The 25,142-nt window shown below is 48.5% G+C and overlaps 1 protein-coding gene across 1 annotated transcript in view; it reads right to left on the reverse strand.

Moving 5' to 3' along the window:
- RSPH3 (radial spoke head 3) overlaps positions 1-14,077 on the reverse strand; it is a 19,996-nt gene extending 5,919 nt beyond the window's left edge. Inside the window, exons 1-5 of the mRNA XM_055136750.1 lie at positions 14,001-14,077; positions 13,609-13,869; positions 10,711-10,798; positions 3,090-3,231; positions 1,344-1,489 (exon numbers count right to left, since the gene is read on the reverse strand). Of these exons, the coding sequence (XP_054992725.1) occupies positions 1,344-1,489; positions 3,090-3,231; positions 10,711-10,798; positions 13,609-13,869; positions 14,001-14,077 (714 nt within the window). The remainder of the gene's footprint in view (positions 1-1,343; positions 1,490-3,089; positions 3,232-10,710; positions 10,799-13,608; positions 13,870-14,000) is intronic.
- Between the last annotated feature and the right edge of the window lie 11,065 nt (positions 14,078-25,142).

A 25,142-nucleotide genomic window follows, 5' to 3' on the forward strand; every position in this document is an offset into this window, starting at 1 on the left:
CAGACCGGAAACGTTAAGTGCGGCGCCAGGTGCTGGGGGGCGGGTACCCAGAGGCGCCAACGGGCCCTTCTAAACGAGGGTCTCCTGCGGGGGCTTGGACGGACCCGCTGTGGGCAGACACCTTGTCCCTCTGGGTAAAAACTGGTGGAAGCTAGAAGGAGAATCAAGTAGACGTCCACGAGAGTGTTCACACTCAGTGACCAACTTCTGGGACCCCAGGGCGGGGCTCCTTCTCTCTCCCCTACCTTCTGGGACCCCAGGGCCAGGCTCCTACTCTCTCCCCTACCTCTCCCGCTTGGCTTTGCTGGGTTTGTTCACTGATACTCACTGAAGAACTAAGGAATAAGAGTAATATTTCTTGGTGATTTGTCGCTGGCATTCAGAGCATTCATTTCTGGAGTTCACAGGCAGAGGTGCTGAAACTTGCTCCCCCTCCACCTTCCCCACCTCTGTCAGCCCTCCCAGGCCTCACTCCCCAGTTAAATCATGTCCTAAACACTGGCGTGCTTGATTTCACACACGAGCCTAGTTCTTGCCACGCTGGGCTGAAAATGCCTGATTTTAAGGGTTTTCCCCCCACCCCTAAAATAGATATCTTTATAATAAAAAACTTTAAAGCAAAATTGTTTATATATATTATTTTCCTGATTTGGCACAAAAATGGCTTATAATCACATATGAAAGTAAGTATGCAAACACACAAAATAAAATTTAAACATCAAAGAATATTTCTGATGATTTTCATTTCTTATCAGCCAAGAAAAACCAGAACATGGTATTTTAAAAACATTGTGGGGGTGAGGGAGGGAAATAGTACAATGGGAAGGCTCTTGCCTTGCACGCAGCTGACCCAGTTCAATCCCTGATGTCCCATATGATACCCCATATAAGCCCGCCAGGAGCAATTCCTGAGTGCGGAGCCAGGAGTAACCCCTGAACATTGCTGGGTGTAGCCCCCAAACAAACAAACAAAAATTTTTAATTATAAAAACAAAACAAACATTGAGCGGGAATGACAGTACATTCATTACAGGGGGGAGGGCGTTTGCCATGTACATGGCCAACTGGGGTTTGGTCCTGACATCCCAGATGGTCCCCCGATCATGCTAGAAGTGACCTGGAAGCGCAGAGCCAAGAGAAAATGTTGAGTACTGTGTGCACACACTGTGTGTATGACCCCCAAAACAAAAACAATGAAACAAACAAAAAACCTATTTCTTCAAAGTTCAGGACATAACTATAAATTCAGGAAGGAAGTTAGTAGGTGAAGTGGCTTATACTCATACCAGTATTTTAAAATTAAGCTCAAGAAGACAGAAAGATGTTGGAACAACGCACCATACCTCTCCTTCTAGTATCTGGGTGGCGACGTCTTTGCCAGTTTTGGCTGGAATGAAGAGCGGAGTTGGTGGTCTGTCCAGAAATGCATCTGTTTGGCACTCCATATCAACTTCTATCACGCGGTCAGCAATTTCTTCAAGGTATAATTCTATGAGAATAGCATATGCATGAATTTTGAAATTTTGGTCTATTTCAGGTATATTTGTGTATGTGAAACTTCAGCTACTTCAAAATAGAATAAAGTGAATCAGTGCACACATCTTAGAATGACAGTGCTCTAACATGGAGTTCAATTCATATATTAAATGACTTTATAATTTGGAAGACCAAAGAATCAGACAGTTTGGAACCTTTATTGACTCAAGAAAGCAGAGTTTTACATCTGAAGATGAAAGATGAAATCATAAAGATAAGACACAAAATATAACAGGGGATAAAAAGTTAATAATCCGCCGAGTCCCAAGATAGTAAACATAGAAATGCTTGAAAACTCCTGGATATTAAAAATAATGATGCACTACGTCATATTGCTACTTGATACTGCTTATAGCCTACACAGTATAAACAAATTTAGGAAAAGCAATTTTAAATAAATGTTAGCAAAAAAATTTCACCTGAGTAATAATTTATAAGGGCAGTGTGGATCATGAGAACTGCGTCAGATGCTGAGCATTGGACCTAGAGAAATTGGAACCTCAGTTTGTTATCTGTTAGGATCATAATCATCCATTATCAAAATCTTTACAACGGGGAAGGAGATGCAGATCAGGTAAAGATCTGGAGCAGACTCCGGCTAAGGGAAGTACTCAGAGGGGGACCTGGTGCAGATTCCTACCTAAAAGTACTCAGTGGGAGGAGCTGGTTCAACTCCTGGCTAAGGAAAGTACTCAGCGGGTGTCTCTTATTTCAACTGTTTAATACTCTGCTAGCAGAAAGCAGTGCTAGAAGCTAACTTGCAGTCTCACTGCGCTATTAAACACAAACATACACTCACTGCAGACTCAGCCTCCGGGAAGGGGAAAAGGAGTGGGTAATTTTCTTCCTCCCACCCTCACCACCCAGAAATCACTTTGAGGAATCTACTTGCCATCAGCAGGTAAAGGGGAATCCCCAAGGGGTGTCACGGGTGCAGGAAAACACCAGGCATAGTCTGATTGTCGCCAGTATTCTAGCAAACAGGCCAGGTCGGTCTCGACAGACGGAACCATCCGACGAGCGGGGAAAGCCTGGCCAGGCTGGAAGGACAGTGTGTGCCGGGGAGTGAGCCGAGGGGAGGAAGGGCCAGGGAGGCCCCGCAGTTCTCTCCTGCTAAACCCAGCAGTGGGTTATGCAGGCAAGAGTGGCATCACTCCAGTTGGAGATCAGGATATATAAGCAAGATTAAGGGAATTAATTTGGTCATCAGTTCCTTTTTGTCGTCGTTGTGGGGCCATGACTGGGTCACTCTTGGCAGTGCTCAGGGGACGGTGCCAGGCTGGGCATGGAAACTGGGCCTCCAGCATACAAGCCTGGGCACTAGTCATCTGAGCTGCCTCCCCGGCCCCCGAAAATTCTTATTTGAAAACACTTGTCTTGTAGGGTTAGGATTAGGAACAGAGAGCGAGGAGAAAAGCAAACCAAATGCCCCTTCTCCTGTTCCCGGGCACGCTCAGTAGCACAGTGACACAGCTGTCTGATGAACGGCTTCTCCCAGGGGCATCTGGGAAGGACGGGCCAGCAGCACACGGGTGCCCAGGGCACAGCCCCACCTGTCTGGACGTCCACGTGTTTCCGGCCCTCCACGGCCTCAGGGGTCTGCGGCTTCAGCTGCTCTACGGCTCGTTTCTGGGCCAGCGTCTTCCTGGAGTCACGGTGCTTTCTGTGGGAACGGACGAGCTCGGGCTGCTTAGGCTGAAGGGACAGAAAAGACTTCTCAGCCTTGGAGACAGCGCCTCACCCCACACAGACGCCTCCCCAGAACCATGCCCCGAGACGGCCCCCCTCGAGAGATGGCGGCCTTCCTGCTTCTCCTCGCACGGGCTGCTACAGACACTGTCCATCCCGAGTGCCGTTGCTGATGAGGCACAAAAGGAACGGACGACCATGGCAGAACCTGATCTAGTAATTTATATTTCTTCTTCCAAAGGAATCCCTCTGAAGCCCTGGAAAATGGACGCACCCACTCAGTTACAGTAAGCTCTAATGTCCAGCTAAGATATTAGAATGCAAAATTAGGACAGTTTTTAAAAACTGAATTTCCCTAAAATGTATTTTTGTGTTTTATGTGTTTTTTTTTTGTTGTTGTTGTTTTGGGTCACACCAGCAGGGTTACTCCTGACTCTGCACTCAGGAATTACTCCTGGCAGTGCTGGAGGACTATATGGGATGCTGGGAATCGAACCCGGGTTGGCTGCATGCAAGGCAAACAGCCTACCGGCTGTGCTATCACTCCAGCCTCAAATGTATTTTTAAAGAATATATATTCTCACAAAGAAATATGGTTCTCTCAAAGAAAACACCCTCAGTCCAAATGAAGTCAATCTATGACACAAGAGCTACAAGAGCTTAAAGATTAAGACCACTATTATTCGCAGACTAAAATGAATGTTTGTACTTTTAATGCACGTACGCTGGCATCGGAAGCATCCATCAAGGACCTGATTGTACAAGCGTGGAAGATCAAGTACAATGTCATTGGATTGACCGAGATGAGAAGGCATCGAATACATCATGCCGTTTTTGACACTGAAGAAGAACTGTTCACAGTTCCTTGGAACTTGCAACAGTAGAGGCATCGGTGGTGTCGGTGTCCTTGTCAACACGAACTTGGCCATGAGCATTGATTCATTCGAATGCCTAACAACCTGAATTGGACGCTTAAGCTTGAATAGATGTGGCTGGTTGTCAGCAGTTTCTATCTTCATCGTTTATGCTCCAACATCCAACTACGATGAAGAAGAAATTGAGAAGTTCTACATGGAGCTGGAGAAGTTCTATAAAAAAGACCACACCTTCTACAAGGTCATTGTCGGTGATTTTAACACCACAATAGGACCTAGAAGGTCACCCGAAGAACTCCACATTGGGTCCCATGGACTAGAATGGAACAAACAGGGTGAGAGACTGTCTGAGTTCATCATGTCGACCATCCATGGTAACTCACAGTTCCAGAAGGCCGAATCTAAACGTTGGATATGGGAGTCTCCCGGTGGACAGTTCCACAACAAAATTGACCACATCATATTCAATTGATGGTTTTGCCTGACCGATGTCGCTGTTGTCCCAAAATTCCAAATGGAATCAGACTACCATCTCCTTCGTGCGAAATTCTACTTCACAGAGCGGGGAGAAAGGGCTGCAAAATTTAAAAAGAGAACTTCCAGAACGACCACCAACTGGGAGCTCTTTGGCACTATTGCAGCAATATGGGAAGATGCCTATAGCAACGATGTCATTGCTAACATCAACAAGGAATACAATCCACTGGTTCAGCACCTCCGTGATTGTACAAGGAATGCAGAGAGAGAAAAAAACCACAAAAAATCACCTGTTTTTGGAAACTCTTGAGCTCATTCGACAACGTGGTCTGGCAAGAGCCTCAGGCAATCACAAGCTAACGTCTGAGCTCACGAAGCTGTGCAGAGAAGCAATAAAGGGAGACCTCAAAGAGAGAAGAGCAGCAGTGTTGGCCGATGCGGCAGAAGCAGGGAAAAGTATTTGAAACACCCACTGTCCTTCGCCAACTATAAGACCAAGATGACTGCCCTCTGACGTCCTGATGGATCTATTACATCTTCCAGAAGGGCAATGGAAAAGATTATCCACGACTTCTACTCGGATCTCTTTGATAGTCATGTCCATCTGCCCACATACCAAATTGCACAGGATAGATATGTCATTCCCAGTGTTCTCCCTTCTGAAATTTGACACACCATTTTGTTGGTAAAGATGCATACAGCACCCGTTCCAGACAAGGTCAGACCCGAACACCTGAAGAATCTGCTGCCAGTATTCATCAATACACTGGCTCGGCTCTTCACATGCTACCTGTCTGAATACAAGGTTCCGTCCCAGTGGAAAACCAGCAGGACCGTTCTGTTGTACAAGAAGGGAGACATCCACGACATTGACAACTATCACCCAATCTGCTTGTTGTCCGTTGTCTACAAGTTATTCACTTGAGTCATCCTGAATAGGATTGGCAGAACACAAGATGAAGGACAACCATGCGAGCAAGACGGGTTCCGAAAAGGATTCAGCACCATCGACCATATCCACACAATGAGCAAGCTCATTGAGGTCTCGTGAGAGTTCAAGATACCGCTCTGTCTAATGTTCATCAATTTAAAGAAGGCCTTTGATTCTGTTGAGACGGAAGCGGTCATTGAAGCCCTAGCCAAACAGGGTGTTCAAACTCAATACATCAGGATCCTCTGTGAGCTGTATTATGGATTCACCACCAGGACCTCACCGTTCTACAAAGAAGTGATCATCGACATAAAGAGAGGAGTTCGACAGGGTGACACCATGTCAAAGAAACTCTTCAGTGCCACCCTCGAGAACATCATGCGATGACTGGAATTGGAAGGAATGGGAGTGATGATAGACAATCAGCAACTACACCACCTCTGCTTCACTGATGACATCGTTCTCATTACACCAAATATCAGCCAAGTGGCACAAATGCTGGCCAATTTCGATCGTGAGTGTGGAAAGGTCAGACTGCAGCTGAATCTCACAAAGACAATATTCATGAGACTAGTTCCTGATGTTCCATTTGCCCTCAGTGGAACAAACATCTCCGAATGCAGCAGTCATGTGTACCTAGGTCAAGAACTCAACATGACAAACGACCTGGCACCTGAACAGTGCAGGAGGAAGAGAGCAGTGTGGAATGCCTTCAAGAGCATCAAAGAAGTGGTTAAGAGGACAAAGAACCTCTAGCTCCAGGCACATCTTTTTGACTCCACCATTCTGCACTACATACGCCTCAGAGACCTGGGCCCTACGAAAAACAGGATGAGAATGCTATTTGGGTATCCCAAAGAGGAATCAAAAGACCTATGCTTGGAGTATCACATTTCATTCAAGTGAGAGAAGAAATCCTGAGTTCCAACCTCTGTCGACAATCAAGAATCAGGGATGCTGTCTCGCTTGCCAAGGCGTCGAAAATCAGATGGGCTGGACATGTAAGGAGATTCACGGGACATCATAAGACCGCGTGGCCGCCCACCTATGAGATGGTCAGACTTCTTCGTCAAGACCCTGAATGAACAGTGTGAGGCTCTTCGTGTTCTTAGAGCAAGCAGACACCATTGGCTACACTAGCACACGACAGGGACAAATGTAAATGTTACTGGTGCCCGTTCGAACAATGGGATGACAAGTGATACAACTGATTATTCGCAGTAGCTCAGCAACATTTGGAGGTCTTTGATTTAGTATGTCTACCTCACTTTATAGTTATTTCTGTAGGTAAGTTGTCTTATCTGAAGGTAGATATTAAAATGATATGTATAAAAAATTTGAACACCTAGGGCTGGAGCAATAGCACAGCGGGTAGGGCGTTTGCCTTGAATGCAGCTGACCCGGGTTCGATTCCCAGCATCCCATATGGTCCCCTGAACACCGCCAGGGGTGGTTCCTGAGTGTAGAGCCAGGAGTAACCCCTGTGCATCGCCAGGTGTGACCCAAAAAGAAAAAAAATTTGAACACCTAAAACACCTAAAGCAAAAAAATTTACTTTAAATATCAGCATTTTAATTTTTTTGAATTAAACTTTCTAGTTTGAAAATTTTATTTTAGGCACTGTAGGTTGACAATACTCTTCTTAATTACAACAACAACAAAAGAGACATCTAATCCCATATCCTTAACACAGTGGCAGCTGCTATGTAAATGTATCTGGTCTTTAAAAGTTGTGGTAATCGGTCTTTAATCTTTGTGGTGCTGGGGACTGGATCCAGGGCCTCACACATACAAACCGTGTGCTCTGTCGATGAGCCCCCTCCCTGACCCCACGAGGCATTCTATACGTTTTCCCCCCTAAAATCACCACCCTGACCTTCCCCGAGCTGCATGGCTCAGGAGGAGGAGGGCTACTGGCTCTGAAGCTCCCCTGCCCGCTGCCCGCTGCAGCTTAGACTGCTCTGGACAATGTGCTCCGGCTCCCTCTCCCTCGCCCCCTCGGGGCTTGCCTGCAGGAACACACTGGGGGTTAATATGAAGCCGAGCACGAGACTGACAGAACAGCCCGCCTCTGCACGGGCATCGCTCCGCTGCTGTATGATCACGGTACGACCAGACCACCCACGCGTCCATCTTTCTGTTATATCTGCGAATATCACAGGAGTGGGGTTGACTACATCTGGCAGAGCTCCTGTCTCTGTGCTCAACCATCTACCATATTTCATGCTGGAGATCAAACTGCGGTTGGCTGCAAGCAAGGCAAACATCTTAACCCCCGTGTTACCTCTCAGACCGCATTAATATCATTTTGGGGTTGTTACATAAATACTTTTGGTGTGTATCATCTACATTATTATAAGCATCCTACTTGATTTATTTTCAAATGCTATTGCAGTCACATTTGGAGGTACTTGAGGCTGGAGCAATAGCACAGCAGGTAGGGCATTTGCCTTGCACTCGGCTGACCTGGGTTCGATCCCCAGCACCCCATATGGTCCCCTGAGCACTGCCAGGAGTAATTCCTGAGTGCGGAGCCAGGAGTAACCCCTGTGCATTGCCAGGTGTGACCCAAAAATCAAAAAACAAAAACAAAAACAACACATCATTTGTAGTTACTTGGGGTCTGGGGTTACTCTGGCCTTGCTGGGGAGAGGGATGCGTCTCTCAGGGATTGCACTTAGATCCTTGTCCATGCAAGGCTGCCACTTAGGACCTTGTGCTATCTCCCCAGTACCCATAATACATTTTAATTTATTTTTGTATGTGGCAAAAGGTTTAGATCACAGCTCACTGAATTATTATTTTTTGTACTGGGACGTCCAATCACGCTAGCACTATTTGCTAAAAATTCAAATGTCCTCTTCTTTCTTTCCCCCCTTTTCAATATTTCAGTTGTGCTTTTTTGTGCTGGTTTATTTCTGAGTTCTCTATTCTGTTTCATTGGTCCATGCATTTAATCCTCCACCAGTAACGCCTTATGTTGATATGATTAACAACGCCACAGACAGTCTTAACTTTGGGCAGAGTGGTTGATTTCTCCCACTCTTCATTCCTTTGTCTCTACCTATAAAGAGTTAGCTTAGCTTTATACGAATCACAATTTTGAAATAAATCATGTTACATTTATACATCAATTCCGAGAGAATTAACAGTTTTACTGGGACGTATTTTCTAATTCATGCCCAGACTATATCTTTCCATTTATTTACAACAAACTATAACTATTATCTTTTTTCCTTTTTGGATCACACCCAGCAATGCACGGGGTTACTCCTGGCTCATGCATTCAGGAATTACTCCTGGCTGTGCTCAGGGGACCATATGGGATGCTGGGAATCGAACCCAGGTTGGCCACATGCAAGGCAAACACCCTCCCTGCTGTGCTAATGCTCCAGCCCCTATAATTTTTACTTTGCATATCCTGTACACATTTTTCTAAGATTTAGTAATGCAGTTGGCTGTTTTTTGGGGGCTGGGGCACACCCAGTAGTGCTCAGGGTTTACTCCTGCTTTGTACTCAGGAATCACTCCTGGCCAACTTGGGGATGGTATGGAGAGCTGGGAGTGAAACCTGGGTTAACTACCTGCAAGGCAATACTCAACCAGTCCTGGCAAGAAAGGAAGAAAGAAAGAAAAAGAAAGAAAGAAAGAAAGAAAGAAAGAAAGAAAGAAAGAAAGAAAGAAAGAAAGAAAGAAAGAAAGAAAGAAAGAAAGGGAGGGAGGGAGGGAGGGAGGGAGGGAGGGAGGGAGGAAGGAAGGAAGGAGAGAAGGAGAGAAAGAGAGAAAGAAAGAAAGAAAGAAAGAAAGAAAGAAAGAAAGAAAGAAAGAAAGAAAGAAAGTAAAAGAGAGAAAGAAAGACTTTCATTTACAAAGCTGTTCCTAACCAGTTGTTTCAGGTGCTCAGTGCTCCAACACCAATCCCACTGCCACTGTGCCCTCCCCCCACCCTCAGTTTCCCACCCAGGGTCCAAGCCTGCCCCCTTCGCAGGCACCGAACAGTTTACTTCATATTGCTTGTTACAACCAAATGGGCAATTGAATTCTCAGCAAATAGAGAAATAAAAGCCAATTTGTGATCATTTTTATATATCGCATTGGTGTTAGTAAAATCACCTGCTAAAATCTCAGGGCTAGGATGAATGGAGACGTTACTGGCGCCCGCTCGAGCAAATTGAGGAACAATGGGATGACAGTGATACAGTGATACAGGTGTTACTAGAGTCATTGTCTGAGGATTTTCTGAGCTAGTGGTTGGCACAAGCCGAACCTTCTGTGTTATCGGTTAGGCTCACTGAGGTTCAGAGGCTTCTCTGCAACATTCCCACCAGACTTGCTGTCCACCTTTGCTCTGTGTCATTCCCAAGTCCACCCTCAGCGGCTGAAGCACACACTCACTCTGGTGCATTTCCCAGGTGCTCTTGACCTGCCCTGCTTCAGAGCTGTGAATTGCCCATCTGCCGCCATGGAATGTTTGCCTCTTAGTGCTGGCGAGTGCTCATTCATGAATGGGGCCTGTTTTATTTCAGTGCCAAGAGTTGTAACATCACACAGATGACTAACATTTGTATCTGACTAGGACCTAAAATTCAGTAAATATTTGTTGAGTGAATTAAAGAAGCTGATTCAGATTTGTGGGTTAAATTAAGACTTTAGAGCATCTCCCCTCCAGAAAAAAAAATATTAAGACTCCCACTGGAATAACTTAAGTCTGAACACCTCAGACCAGTGTGGTCTGTGATCGGCTTGAAGGTGATCATTTCCACAGAGAAACTAAGAGTTTAGAAACTTCTAGATGTTTCCAGAGTTTTGCTGGCTCCAGTAAAAAGCAAGGCCTAGTCTTTTTCAGGGATGATTTTCAGTTGTGCTAAAACACACACGGCATAAAACTCATGTCTGCCACATGGTCAGAGCTCACGGTCAGCAGCACTGGAGACACCACACGCCCATCCCCGGACAATGAGTCAGCACAGTTTGCATCTGTTCCTGCTCAATGACACTCCCTGCTCTCCTGGCCCCGGGCAACCGTTTCATGCCAGTGTTCTGTGTGTCTCTTTAAGCAAGTTTCATTTCTATAGTCATTCATCTTTATTCTATTTTAGTAAGCATTTTTGTCTGCAAGAGATTAGAAATAATGACCCATGGCTACCTCAGCCCTCAACCCAGGCTGTTTGAGCAACTTTGTCCTTGTATGATGCCACTTACCTCGGGCAATGTCTGAAGTGCATAAGTGTTGCCTCGAATCACCCTTCGATCATACATTATGTTCCCGAATCGCATGGGTTCTTCAGATCTGTAACACAGCAAATCCTTAATAGCGACCATAATAGAGAGTTGGTAACTGAAGTCAACCCATTTGCTGGTTGTTTTCTTTTGGGGCCACCTGAGGTAAGGGCTTACACCTCAGGGCTTACACCTGACTCTGCACTCAGAGCTACTCCTGGTGGGATGCTGGGGATCGAACCTCAGTTGGCCAGGTGCAAGGCAAACACCCTACACACTATATTATTGATCTGGCCTGAAGTAGACTAAGATAAAATTGTTCAAGAAAACAGATTTTTTTTGGGGGGGGTCACACCTGGTGATGCATGGGGGTTACTCCTGGCTGTACATTCAGGAATTACTCCTGGCGGTGCTCAGGGGACCATATGGGATGCTGGGAATCGAACCCGGGTTGGCCGTGTGCAAGGAAAATACCCTATCCACTGTGGTATTGCTCCAGCCCCCTCCCCCCCCAAAAAAAACCAATTTTTTAAATTTTAGCACATTATATAAAATCCGGAACTATTACAGGGTTACTTTTCATGGAACATTTACTTTATTCACCATTTATAATAAGCTTCCCTATTGTATTTATAGGAATACATGCTTAGGGACCAGGGTTCCTACTTGACAGAAGAGGAAGCAGAATCCAGGGAGGGAGCTACGTCAGTCCCTAGCAAGGGGAAGGCAGAGCTGAGAACCCGGTAGACTCCAAACAGGCACGTGTGACAGGGACTGTCCGGGACAGTGTCTGCGGAGAGGGTTCAGCCCTCACCCCCACCCTCGGGCCTCAAAACTGAGATCTCCAAGTGGGGTGAGGTGCGGCAGAGGACTAAAAGTGGAGGGTCCTGGGCACTTTGGGGGGGGGTGTGTGCAGTGACAGTGTACATCAAAGCCCCAATTATCCGCACTGTTGAAAACCTCTTACGCACACTATAATAATCATCAGAGAAAACTCTGCTTCAAGGGTTTGAGTGTTAAATGGCGAGAAGAATCAGGCTTTAAAAAATTAGTCAATTTTCTTACTGTTCTTCCACTTCGATGATTTTTTAAATTTCGACTGTTTGAAATGTTAACCAAAGTTTAATCCCGGGGATCAGCAGTGGGAAAGAATCATTATTTCCCATTCTAAGTTCTCTCACTGATCTCCTGCTTCAGTCTTTGAAGCCAACCCTGGACCAGGGCCGACAGCAGTACCGGGTGGGAAATAGCCTGGGGCGAGGGTGCAGACCACCGTCGTCCGTGGGAGCCACTAGGGGCGCTGCCTCCCCGCCGCTTACAAACCAGCTTTGCTTCTGGGCCAGTAGCCTGGACAGCTCAGCCCAGCCGGGCTGGTCCCCCCTGAAGCAGCCTCGCTCCTTCTCTGCGGCAGTGCTTGCTGTTTTCCTGCGGCCTGTCCTGTCCCGTTTGCTGGCTCCGCCTGCACGGGAGGGTGCTCAGGGCTCAGCCTGCTCCCGTCGTGGCTGACCTCGTGTCTTCTCACGGCCTCAGTTAGGCCCCAACCTAACCAGTGTTTCTCTTGTTCCGGAGGGAGGGCTGGGCCATGCTGGGCTGTGCTCGGGGCTTACTCCTGTCCCTGTGCTTAGGGGTCACTCCGGCACTGCTTATTTGGTGCTGGGGGTTGAACTGAGGCAGACTGCATGCAAAGCAAGGGTTTTATCCCCTGTACTTATCTTTGGTCGCATATTATGTGCTTTTTTAATTTGCTTAAATAATCATAAGACTTTTGTCAATTGAAAACCACCAGTAAGAATAATTTATTATTATTATTATTATTATATTTTGTTTGGGGGGCCATATTTTCTGTGATCAGAGCTTGCTCCCAGCTCTGTGCTCAGGGATCTCTCTTGGAGGTGCTCTGGGAGCTACATGTGGTGACAGGATCAAACCTCAGTTATCACATGCTTTGCCTACTACGCTGTCTCTTTAGCCCAGGATGATTTTTTAAAAATTGAATACACACACTGCTTCCAATAGCTTGAATGGAATCAACAGATTACTTATATATATACATATATACATACATATAATACATCAACTAACTTAAAAACACATCCTTAATGACGTCTCTTTTATCTCTTGGTCTGATTCAATAGTAATAATTTGAACCCAACTATTCAAAGGCACCAGAATGAGTTTTTTCTAAAAGAGTTCAATTGAGGCCTTTGCTGCAGAAATTGAAAAGAGGTCTTTAGAATATAAATTACCTCCTTCTGAAATGCAAATTTTTGATTTTTTTCAAAAAATATATTAATTTAAAGTGAGCCTTTAAAACGCACACACACATTTTGCCCAAATAAGGCAATTATAAATTTTAAACTCAGTAACTGAAATAAGCATTGAGAGAAAGGCCGCATGTGGATCGTTAAGCGGAAGATTTGGGGGGAGACTGCGGTGCGGAGTTCGTGCATTAAGAGCTCTGCAACGATTCTCGACAAGCCCTGCTGGCCCCACAATTGGGAGCTTTCTGGAAAGAACTTTAAGAGAACCATAAAGCGTGGTTGAACGGCTGCAACTGCTCACTGCTGTGAAGTGGGATTTGGGGTGCAGGCAGGTGGGAAGCGTGGCGCCCCTTTGGACAGGCTGCGGCTGTGGCAGGGTCCCCGCGCCTTGGGGTCTGCAGGATGGACGCAGGCGGCCTCGCAGCACCGCGCACCAGGACGGGCCGAGCGAGGCGCCCGTGGCTCAAACGTGGGGACAGCCGCGGCTTCCACGCCCGCTGTCATTGCTGTGCGGAGATCACCGAGAGGGGGGGTCCTCCTCCCGCGCCCCTGCTCGCCCCTCTCCCGCAGAGCGGAGGGGAAGGGGCGCGGGGACCCCCGGGGCGGCGTGTTCACTCACTCCATCAGGTCCTCCCGGTAACGGGCGCGCTGGCATGGCAGCACCCGCGGCCGGCTGGTGAAGGTGTAGGTGCCCATGGCCGGAGCGGTCTGGGGCCAACGTGGAGGCTGTCTGGTCTGCGTCGGGACCACCGGGTTCGAAGCTCGGTTTGGAATCGGGGGTCGCCCGGGCAATCGGAGCAGGCTCGGGAGGTCACGGGCCGGGGATTCCGCCGCCTCGGGAGCGGAGACGGGGCTGGCGGCGCCGCGGGATGTCCAGAGCCTGCCAGCGGCGTGCCAAGCGGTTGCCTAGCAACCCCGAGTTCCGCCTGGGGCGGGGCATCGGGGCCGGGCTGGGGGCGGAGCCTCGGCACATCCGGCATTGGCTCCGCTCACCGCTAGTCCGAGGCGGACGCGCCTGCGCGGTGAGAGCCGAAGCCTTGCAGGCGGGAGGGCGGCGGCCGACTGGGCCTTTCAGTGGCTGGCGGCATCCCCTTGCCTGGCGGGAGTGATGCCTTCCTCTCCGGTCCAACGTGCACCTCCTGCACCCTCCGCGTCCTCAGCTGTTTCTCCCCGCCGCACCTCTGCCGCGGCTCACCCCCGCGACCACTCCAGGAGAATGTTATTTGCAAAAGGGCCCTTGTGTGTGTTTGCAGTTTCATTGCATTTGCTCTGTATTTGCATTTCCGTCTCTTGCTGCCTTGAAATCCTGGTTCTGCAGCGCCGCAGCCTGAGCGTCATCTCCAGCGAGTTTAATCCTTTAGTGCCTCATTTCCCTAATCCGTAAAACTGGGATAATAGAAGTTGTCACTGGGGTTTATCTCGGGGATTACAAGCGTTCATTGATGTAGAACAGCTTGAGGTAGGCTTGGTGTTAAGATCTAGATCCTGCCTGTGCTTGGAAGCCGCTGGTCTGAAGAAGGTGTAGGCTTTGAACAAGTACTGCATGAAGATTTTAGGGCCAGCCCCTTTGGCGGGTATCTGTTAGTAAGGGTGGTAGCGGGAGGGAAGCTGGGTGCAGAGAAAGGTGCCAATCGCTGGAGGCCAGAACAGATGATTGGGGGCGGGGGGAGGGGGGGAGGCAGGAAGGTGTTAGAGTCCCGGAGTCCACCACCCCTCAAGGACAGAGAACAGAGCCGATAATGAAAATCACATAGAGAGGTTTATTGTTCCAGCTAGCTGGGGCCCAAGGCACTCCCCGGTGCAATGGGCTACAACAAGGACGGAAGCACTAAGTTCAGCAAGTTCTTATACTTTCATTTTGGCAAGTAAGCATTACTCTGCAAATTTCTGTTACCTACAGAGTACACATATATTTTTGTTGTTGTTTTGGCCTGCAACATCCAGCCCACTCCCTGTATATTGGCCAATTATTGTATAATTGGGTTAAGTTACATTCCGGAGACCTGATCTCATTCCAGGGATGAAATCTTTGACAAAAATATCTGTTTTTTCTGCTTTTCTTGTTCCTGGAAGAGGCCTACATCACTCAGAACCTGTCATGGCAGTTCTCCGGCTAAGCAGGTCCTAACAAAGGGACCTACCCTTATGTGAGTGGAGGGCCTGGCGTAAGACCCTGCTGTTTGGACCACATTTAATCCAACCTGGTGAGAGAGGTTCTTTTCCTTCTTTCTTTCTTTCTTTCTTTCTTTCTTTCTTTCTTTCTTTCTTTCTTTCTTTCTTTCTTTCTTTCTTTCTTTCTTTCTTTCTTTCTTTCTTTCTTTCTTTCTTTCTTCTTTTCTTCCTTCCTTCCTTCCTTCCTTTCTTTCTTTCTTTCTTTCTTCTTTTCTTTCTTCCTTCCTTCCTTCCTTTCTTTCTTTCTTTCTTTCTTTCTTTCTTTCTTTCTTTCTTTCTCTTTCTCTCTTTCTTTCTTTCTTTCTCTCTTTCTTTCTCTCTTTCTCTTTCTCTTTCTTACTTTCTTTCTTTCTTTCTCTCTTTCTTTCTTTCTCTCTTTCTTTCTTTCTTTCTTTCTTTCTTTCTTTCTTTCTTTCTTTCTTTCTTTCTTTCTTTCTTTCTTTCTTTCTTTCTTTCTTTCTTTCTTTCTTTCTTTCTTTCTTTCTTCCTTTCTTTCTTAGTATAGGATTAAGTGTGGTTCCAGTATGTGTGTGTTTAAATGGGAAGACTGGGCCTTTGTGTTACTTACTAAATGACCTGGTAGTTACAAAAAACTCGAGATTTGCATTTGATTATCAGGTGGTCTGGTCCTTTTAGGTTTTCTGTTTGACCATTCACCTAACTATTGCTTGTTTTCTTAGTCTCCCTTGAGCCCAGGGTGTGGGGCAGAATTCACAATCTTGGGAAAATTATTAACATCCTCTGTCATAAAGAGAACCCAGGAGTTTGCACTGATGTTTAAAATGTAGGATGGACACAGCCAAAATGAGGCTGCCCCAGCAGCTGGCAAGGGGAAGTTGGGGTCTCTTCTTTTAAGTCCACTTGCTGACATTCATTCATTTTATATTTTTGCAGTGGGGAGGTTGGGGGTTCCCGCAGCTGTGCTCAATGATCACTTCCGGTGGTGCTCAGGGGACATTTGTGGTATATGCAAAACTCTCCCTTCCTCCTGAAACCAGCCTTCAGCTGAGCCACCCAGCCCAGGCTCTTCTCTGCACCCACACAAAGGCCTTTCTCAGCTGCAACCCCGAGAGAGATTCCTGTGGATGAACGCGAGGCCCTGAGAAGCTGGTATCCGACACTTCCTCCAGGTGGGACGCAGGAAGGAGGCAGCCAGCCCGGGAAGGCAGCCCGGGAAGGCAGAGGAGCAGCACTTGGACACTGTCGGCAAGGAGGAGCTGGGCTCTGAGCTGTCCCTAGAGAGTTTTTAGAGTAGCTTGAGCCAGGCCCGAAGGACTTTGCAGGCCGGGAGAGGAGTTTGGGTGATGGGGAATCATCAGTCATCCAGGGCCTCGAGGGGGGAGCAAGTACCCTGATAATCATCCTGGGAAGAGGCCAATGAGAGGAAGAAGCAGGAGGTCATGTGCCCTCTCTGGGGCATGTGGACTCTGAGAGGTTGTCAGCTCTGGGCAGAGGTGGGGAGTGGCCGGGCGGAAGTGTGAGTGTGGAGTTGGTGGTAAGGTTCCAGCTAGACACGGCTAGTGAGGGTTGGCAAGGTAGGAGCGAGCATTTGCCTTGCGTGAGGCTGATCCAGGTTCGATCCCCAGCACCACATATGGTTCCTGAGCCCCACAGAGAATGATTCCTGAGCACCGAGCCAGGACTAAGCCCTGAGTACTGCTGAGTATTACCCCTGCTCCCAACAAGCTAGATAAATGTAAAAAGCGGAGAAACAGCAGGTGGCCTCCCCAGAACTAAGGGTCTGGAGGGTAGTGGGGTCTGTATAGTCAAAGCCTATGAGAGGAAAACCTCTGAGAACTGAGGTGCACACAGGGGGGTCTGCCAACGTGGCCGTGGCCCCCACACGGGTCAATAGGGGCTTCTGTGAATTGACAGTGGGGGGGCGGAGCTGGGGGGAGATGCCCAAGTGGAACGGCTTGCAGAGAGCTCTATTACAAGAAGTCCAGTCGCTGACCTTCGTTTATTCTCTCCAGACGGGAGAAGAAGAATCCGTCTCTGCTGGACGGGTGAGAGGCCTTGGTCCGTCTGCTGTAAAGGGCCCACTCGGAGCACAGGGTTAGTCTGCCTCAGCCACGAGGTGTCACTACTAGCTTTCGGTAGGTGAGATCATCCCCGGGTCTCATACAGGAAACGCTCCTTTACAGACCACAGAACAGGAGTATTAGAAGGTGGTTACATACAGTGTGGAGCAGTTTCCTTTCCAGACTCGAAGTCTCTGGAACATTCGACAGAGTTGCCCAGTGGAAGGCAAGCACGAAGGCGGAACCAGCAAGCAGGCAGGCTCTGGATTTAGGGGTCAGACTTTGGAGCTGTACAAAGTCAGTCCTGTTTTGCACCGAGCACCTGTGTGACCTCTCGAAAGACTGAAATGGTTCTGTCTTGTTACACAAAGACAAAAAAGTCAGTCATGAAAAATAACAACTGTCTTACTGTTTCACCTAAATGTTTTTCCATATTAAAAGACATAATGTGTGTAACAGGGCTTCTAGAATTGAGCTGACGGGGAATTCGATATGCCAAACCCAGTAACAATAAGTCTCACAATGGATACGTTGCTGGTACCCGCTCAAGCAAATCGATGAATAACGATGACAGTGCTACAGTGACAAATGTGTGTAACAGGGATTCTAGAATTGTGCTTTCTGTATTTATTATGTAAGCCCAACTTTATAGCAATAAGGCCTCCATAAAGTATTTACATTAATGGAAACTCCAAATTGCAAATGGTAGAAATCTGGTTGAACTTATGCAGGGCATATTCAGACATTTAAATGGGTAAGTTCATGTGACTTCAGGAAGGGCAATGGTGTGGTCTGGAGGCCTGCAGGCATCATGGAACCAAAGCTGGAAATAAACTTGGCTATGCACCCAAAGGATTTGGATTGAAGCAATAGTACAGTTAGGAGGGTTCTTGCTTTGCTTGCAGCCGACCTGGGTTTGATTCCAGGCACCACAGAGACGGGAATAAGCACAGCCAGGTGTGGTCCAATAAAATTAAGAAACAAAAGGTTTCCTTCATTCCAACAGCAGCTGATGGCCACATCTGCACATTGCAAAGAGTGAGGAAACACCTTATTAGCATTCAGGCCTAGAAAAAGCAAGTTCCCAGAGCAGGAATGAAAATATCGTTGGCCTAAGACTTCTCTGCAACGCCCAAGACTTTTTTTGGGGGTGGGGAGTTGTTTGGTTTTGGTTTTGCTTTTAGAGCAACACTCAGCGATGCTCAGAGGTTAGTCCTGGCTCTGCACTCAGGATTTACTCCTGGAGGTATTTAGGGGACCTTATGGGATGCTAGGGCTAGAATCTGAGTCATCGCATGCAAAGCAAATACTCTACCTGCTGTACTATCGCTCCAGCCCCCACACTTTGAGATCTGCAAGCTTTGGACCCTAGGCCGTCCTGTCTCGGAGACGTGAGATGTGAGAAACCACGGGAGAGACTCAGTGATGAGGAAACGAGACTCCTGAACCTTAGAAGACCAACCACATGTACCTGGGAACTTGCAGGCACCTGAATGGCCTTAGTGTGGTTGGGTCAATCTGGCACTTCCTGAGCTGTTCCTTTTAAGGGCCTCCCTTCCCACTTTCTCCAGAAAATATCTTTCTTGAACTGTGTACTCTACCCCAAATTTCAGAGAAATGTCATTTTGATTATCCCTTATTCTGGAAGGGGCACCTGGGCAGTGCTCAGCGGTCAGCTTTTCTTGATGCACCAGAGACACTCTGAGCTGTCTGTGCTCAGAGAGGTGCATGTGGTACTGGAAATTGGACCTGGGGTTCTGCCTGCTCCAGCCCTTTTGAGTTCTCTCCCTGGACCCCAGATGACCCCTTCCAATGGGCTTGGTTCTGGTAACTCAATATTGTTTTGTGTGTGGTACCAGGGGTTAAACTCATACACGCAAAGCAAGTGCCCTGCAGCCTAGCTACATCCTAGCCCAAGAAGATTTTAGTTACTTTAATTTGCCTAATTATTTATTTAGATGGAGTCGGGATTGAAGCCACGGCACGCAGGCCAGGCTATGCTTTACCATTCACTGAGGCACATCCCTGGCCTGTCAATAATGACATGTGGACAGCAGGGAGAGCTCTACCTGGTCTGATTCTTGGCACTTCCTGGTTCGCTGAGCATCCCTCAGTGCAGCCTTCGAGGCCCTGAGCATCCCCAGGTGCCCAGGGATCACCAGTACTGTGAGTCCTGAGCAGCACGTCCTGGTGCCCTTCTGCTGAACAGATGGCCCTGTTGGCCAAGAATTGCCTGTGGGGCCCCCAGATCTCCTGAACAATTCTCGGGCGGTTCCCACCACCCAAACCAAAGCCAGAAACAAGACACTGACTTACCCTGTAGAGCTACAATGTCTAGAAGAACAGACATTCCCCACACCCCTACCCCCACAAAGGGACAGTGGAATGGTGTGTCATATTAACCGTTTCATCCCCAAGATCCTCCCACTTGTCTGTGCCCTAAAATTCTCAGGACTTCCTGCCTCGTGATACGGCTCTTGAGCAAGGCCGGCTCCTCCAGGGTCCTCCAGGACACTCCCCATGGGGACTGTGGCTGCCTCCGAGCTGCCTTGGATGGGATCCCCTCTCATCACTGGGTGCATCAGACGCTCATATTCAGAAATGCTGCCTGTGCGTCTGTTTTATAAGAAACCGCTCAGAATCAGATCAAGAAGGTATTGTTTCCTTCGAGAAGCCAGTGACCCACTTCCGTGTGCTGGACTCGTAAGGGCGCAGGAAAGACACAGAATCACCGCATTTCTAGTTACTGTGGCCTAGTTAACCTCCAACCCCATGGATGGTTCGAACAATAATTTTCCTCTGCTTCCAAGGCAGTGGGTCAGGAAGTGTGGGGGTTATGGGGATGGGTGGGAGTACTTGTCTTTGCTGCCTGAGGTCTGGGACTAGTGGTGACCTCATAGCTGAGCTGGGAGTGTCCAGAAACTCTTTCACTTCCCTGTCTGGTGTCTAAATTGTGTGGATTTGAAATGTAGGCCTGCCGTGCAGAGTGGGGGCCAACCAGCCCAGACAGGACAGGGTACAAAAAGAATTTGTGGGGGCCTGGAGAAAGTTCAATGGGCTGGAGAACCTAAAGGCCATGAAGGCGGCCAGAGTTCAAGGCCGGCCCTGAGTAGTGCCAGGAGCACCCCTGAGCCTGCTGGGTGGGCACACGTGGCTTAATCTGCCTCGTAGGTTTGGGGATGGTGTTAGGAGTTGATCTGTTCCCACAGCTTCCCCCGCCCCCTAACACACACACACACACACACACACACACACACACACACACACACACACAATTTGTGTGTTAAAGGCCTGACCTGCAGTCCCCTAGAACATAACTTTACTTCCTTATTTAATAGCAGGCTTTCTGCAGGGGTCGTGGGTTTGGGTAAATGAGGTTGCTAGACAGAGAGGGCAGGGCCTTCCTGTGGCAGCACCGAAAACACTTCTGGATGTGGCCCCAGGTACTTCCTGTCACTGAGCCGGAGGAGGGCTGCGTCCCAGGCCCTCACAAGGACCGCCTGCCGTGGAGGGAGGCCCAGGAGAGACCCTCTGAGCAGCTGCAGGAGGAACAACCTCCCTCACCCTTTGACCTTGAGCCTCTGACCTCTGGCCAGGACACGCTCCAGCCCCTTGGCTGCAGCCTCTGGCTTTGCAGTGCTTTCCCGGCAGCCCTCGCCAGCGGAGAGACGCTTCTGGCTGGAAATGTAAACCAGGAAAACTTTGAAATTGGAAAACTACAAATTTTTCATATTTGTGATTAGAAATTTAGGTTTCTCAGGAAGAAAAGGGCGGGAGCATGGCCAGGTTGGCCCTGGACAGCGTATGCCGCCCCAAGTCTAGCTGGTCTGACCCGAGCCCCCCTCCCCCCCCCCGCCCCAGCAGCAAACACACAGGGAGCAGCCCCCAAGCACCTCCAGGTGTCGCTCTGGGAGCCAAGAACTAACTTTGTCTCAAGGCACCACACGGAGCCCAGACTCACCCCGGTCAGTGCCCAGGTGGATTATCCGGAGTTCTTGAAAATTATTTGCACGAAAGACTCAGAAGGTGAAGAAGCTTGAGTTAATGTACAGATGGGGGTGCCTCCCCAAATGTCTAGGCCTCTCCTTCGCCCATGGACGATGTCCCTTGGTCGGGCCACACTGCCCGTTCCTGCATACGACTTCCTGAGTGCTGGCCTCTCTGTCCACTCCCCTCTCCTGTGTGCCGACCTGCTCTTGTCCCTGCACTGCTCTCTGTCCAGCAGACACTCCCCTGCTCTGGAATCTTGTCACTGGCCTTTCCTCGGGCTCTGACCCAGGTACCCCAGGTCTCCTGTCTCCGCTACCTCGGGGAGTGCTGGCGAGATTCCTGTGCCCAGTACCTGTCACCCAGCCTCCCAGCCTGCCTCAGTCTGCCAGGCACACTCAAGCCCTACCTGATCCTGCCATCTAACTGGGAGGGAGGGAGGGGGAAGAGAGAGAGAGAGAAGGAGAGAGAGAGAGACAGAGAGACAGAGAGACACAGAGAGACAGAGAGACAGAGAGGGAGGAAGAGAGGAGAAGAGAGGGAGGAGAGGGGGAAGGAGAGAGAAGGGGTGATGGGAGGGGGTGGGGGGTTGGGGCTTCCTTTTCTCTACTGCTCTCTCTCAACCCTAGCTGTCCACGTATCGATTTTGATTAGCTACTTGTTCAATAGGGGAGATTTAAAATATCCAGCTAAATTTGCCTGGCACCCCAGTTTCCACTCCGTGTGACCCCACGACTGTGCCTTGTGTCCCAGTAAAGGCTCTTGAGTTCTGTGCCCTGTTAGACCTGCTCCTCTTCCTCCTCAGCCTTCTCTCCGGAGGCTCCCGCCAGACTCTGCCCTTCCATGACGAGAGCCTGCGGGTCCCCGCCTTCCCCCAGGGCCTCCCCAGGTCTCCAGGACCCGTGGTTCAGAGTCGAGGATGCAGCAGCCCTGCGTGGCTTCTTCTCTTGCCAGGTGCCGTGTCTCCCTGAGTGTGTGCCACTCTGTCCCCCGTGGAGCAGCAGAGCCCAGACCTGTCGGCTGGGGTCACTGCACCCACTTCCCAGTCTGAGGGCGGAGGACTGGTTTCTGTGAGACAGCAGCAGAGACGGAGGTGTGGGTGGGAAGGCCCCCAGGTAAAAGCTACCACCTGAGTCTAATAAAACTGCCCCCTGCCCCTTCCGGGAAGACCACCCTGGGGTATTGCTTGGGAGGCGGGTGGTCTTCAAAGACTCTATGGGGGTGATTCGAGCACGGAGCAGAGGCAGCTGTGAGGGCCCCTGTCCTGGGCTCCAGGAAGCCTCAGATGCCCCCGTGGATCCCTGGGTGCATGTGGCCTGGTGGTCTTTGGCAAAGACGTTTTTGCTGCACCCAGGTGAGATGCTGAGGATTGCCACACCGACCTCACCCCTACCCCCGTGGCCCTGGGGCTGGGGTAGCTAAGGGAGGTACATTTGGGGTACACTTTATTTGGGCTTGAGGAGGAGGCTTTGGGGAGTGACTGGAGGCCTGCTGATGCCTGGGCAGGATGTGGGGTCCCGCCACCCCATTGCCACACGACAGCGGAGACTTTCCACAGACTCACTGTGAAAAAAAATCACCTGGCACTGTCAACCAAGACTTGAGAGCAGACATAAGTTATCCAAAACCAGTGATTTGAAGAGAACTCCACTTTTTCATCACGTGTGCTTCAAAGAAGTCTGCTACAGGAGCTGACTTTTATTCTTTTAGCAGAAGAATGTTATAACTATCTTTTCTAATAGAGTGATTCAAAGGGGTATGAATCCTCAAATGGGATGGAGGGAATCATTAAAATTGTGTCAAGAGGTTCTTGGTCAACTGAGGTAACTGTGAGCAGGTAGTTGTTTATTACCAGACCATAGCTTCACAAAATTTTGAATTTAATGTAGCTTTGCTAACTTTACAATTTATGACTCATCTCTCCTTCTGAACAAAGGTCTGCGTTTATTCCTATGGTTGTATTTGTCAGTGTGTGCTTTTTATTCTTACTGAGGGGCTCCAAAATTAGAAGCATCCGGCCCCTCAGAAGAATTCTGCCCAGTTGTTATTTGAATGTGATGCTAATAAGATGGTAAAATCTCTGTTTTTCCATTTCCTACGGAAGCACTCAAACTCAGAGAAAATATTTACCCTCATTTCCTTCTGACCTCAAAGGCTGTTGGAGGTTCTGTCTAGTAAAAGCCGGGGATCCACGCCGCCGAGCTCCTCAGAAGACAACCATGACTCAGGACGAGAGACTACCTCTCTGCTTCCCTCAGAGCTGGCAGAGTGAAAACAGGCTGTGCTTTTGAATAAAAAGTAAAATTTAATGACAGTGAGTGGAAATTTCTTGTAAGAAGAAATTAACTTTCCCCAAAAGTCTTTCTATTTTAAAATATAAGAGTTGTTTTTGTCAAAGCCTCTGGGACTCAAATATATTCTTGGAAATGAACTGAGGTGGTGAGAAGTCGTGGGTTTGTGACGCTTATTCCTTGCTACCACCCTCCGCTGCCCCCTTCTCTGCCCACTGAGTGCGGGGACTGGAGGCCTGGGATTCTAGAGTTTTAAAACACAGAGAAATGCGCTTGGGTAATAAAATAATTTTTGTATCTATGTTGTTTGATTCCAAGCCTAGAATTTCTTTGCCTCTTTATCTGATCAAAGATACATTCCACTCACTTTGATAGAACCACCCTGTGGTTTTAAAAGCATCCCAGGTCTCTGAAAAGAGACAACTTTATTAGAGAAAGAATGTAAATCCAGCGGACAGCCTGCAGCATCTGCCTGCTGGTCCCCACTCTGGATGAAAGAGCAAGTCTTCAGAATCACGTGACTCTCTGCTCCAAGGCCAGCCTCATCTCTTGTTGCCTGGGAGCTTGGGTTCATAATCACATGAGGGTTTTCGAACTTATCAAAATAGGAATGTTAATATTTGCCTCATGATGTCATGAGAGTGAAATGTGGCAATAGTACATTAATAGCCACGTGGCACTTGGAAGACATTCAGCTGGTGCATAAAAAAGAAAGATAATACCTTCCATCTCCTCCCAAGGAATTTGGCATCTCGAATGCAAGAGCAAGAAGGATCAAAGGAGAAGGATTAAATCACGGAGCCTTTGAAGTTCACACATACTGAGGCAAGGGATAGAAAGATGAGGGATTGCAATTTGGAGAAATTCCAGTTCTGCAAAGGTTTCTAATAAAACGAGGTGTAAGCAGACAAATCATATGTAGGGAAACACTATCACCTTTGTTTAAAGATTAGCTCAACTGTGGGAATGAGTGTGTTTCCCCCAGATTGAGATGGTCATTTGAGAAAGAAGCAGGCGTGTCTGTGCAATGAATGCAGAAATTCATTAAAGGTAACTTGCAAGATGAAGGGTCTCAGCCGTGATGATAGCAGATGGGCCTTTGGTCCACGAGAAGAGACAGACCCACACCCTGAACTACACTTCACCTACGATCTAAGTAAGGATGGTTGTCCACGCTGGTTTCATTCCCAGGAGAGGGTCACATGGTCATAGGCCTAGACTGGTGTGGCTCAGGGGGAAATGGAGGCAGTCCTGTCCAGAGCAGATGCTTATTTCTTTATTCTTCCATTACTTCCATGGTGTATTGAACATTTAACATGTGTCAGGACCTTTTTCTTTCTTTTTGGAGGATGGGGAATATAAAGAGAAATGCAGACTGCTTCAGAGAAGGCATTGCCCACGACACAGGGCAAAGGGTACGGACATCAAAATGTGGGGTCGTGCTGAGGAAGGCTTGGCTTGGCGTTAGAGAGGCTTGCTGAGTGCCTCACGGCAGAGGTGAGGCGCCCGCAGCAGGGAGACGGGAGAGGGTGGCCTTTGTGACAGATCCCGTGAGGAACTGGTGGGCAGAGGCACGGGGTGGCCTAGTTTTGCTAAGACCTCATACCTGGAGCAGCTGAGTAGAGAAATAGGCAGGTCACTGGGGGAGGACAAGTCAGAGAAGGGCCTCACTGGGAGTTAGG

Source organism: Sorex araneus, chromosome 4, assembly GCF_027595985.1.
Source record: "Sorex araneus isolate mSorAra2 chromosome 4, mSorAra2.pri, whole genome shotgun sequence".
Lineage (NCBI taxonomy): Eukaryota > Metazoa > Chordata > Mammalia > Eulipotyphla > Soricidae > Sorex > Sorex araneus.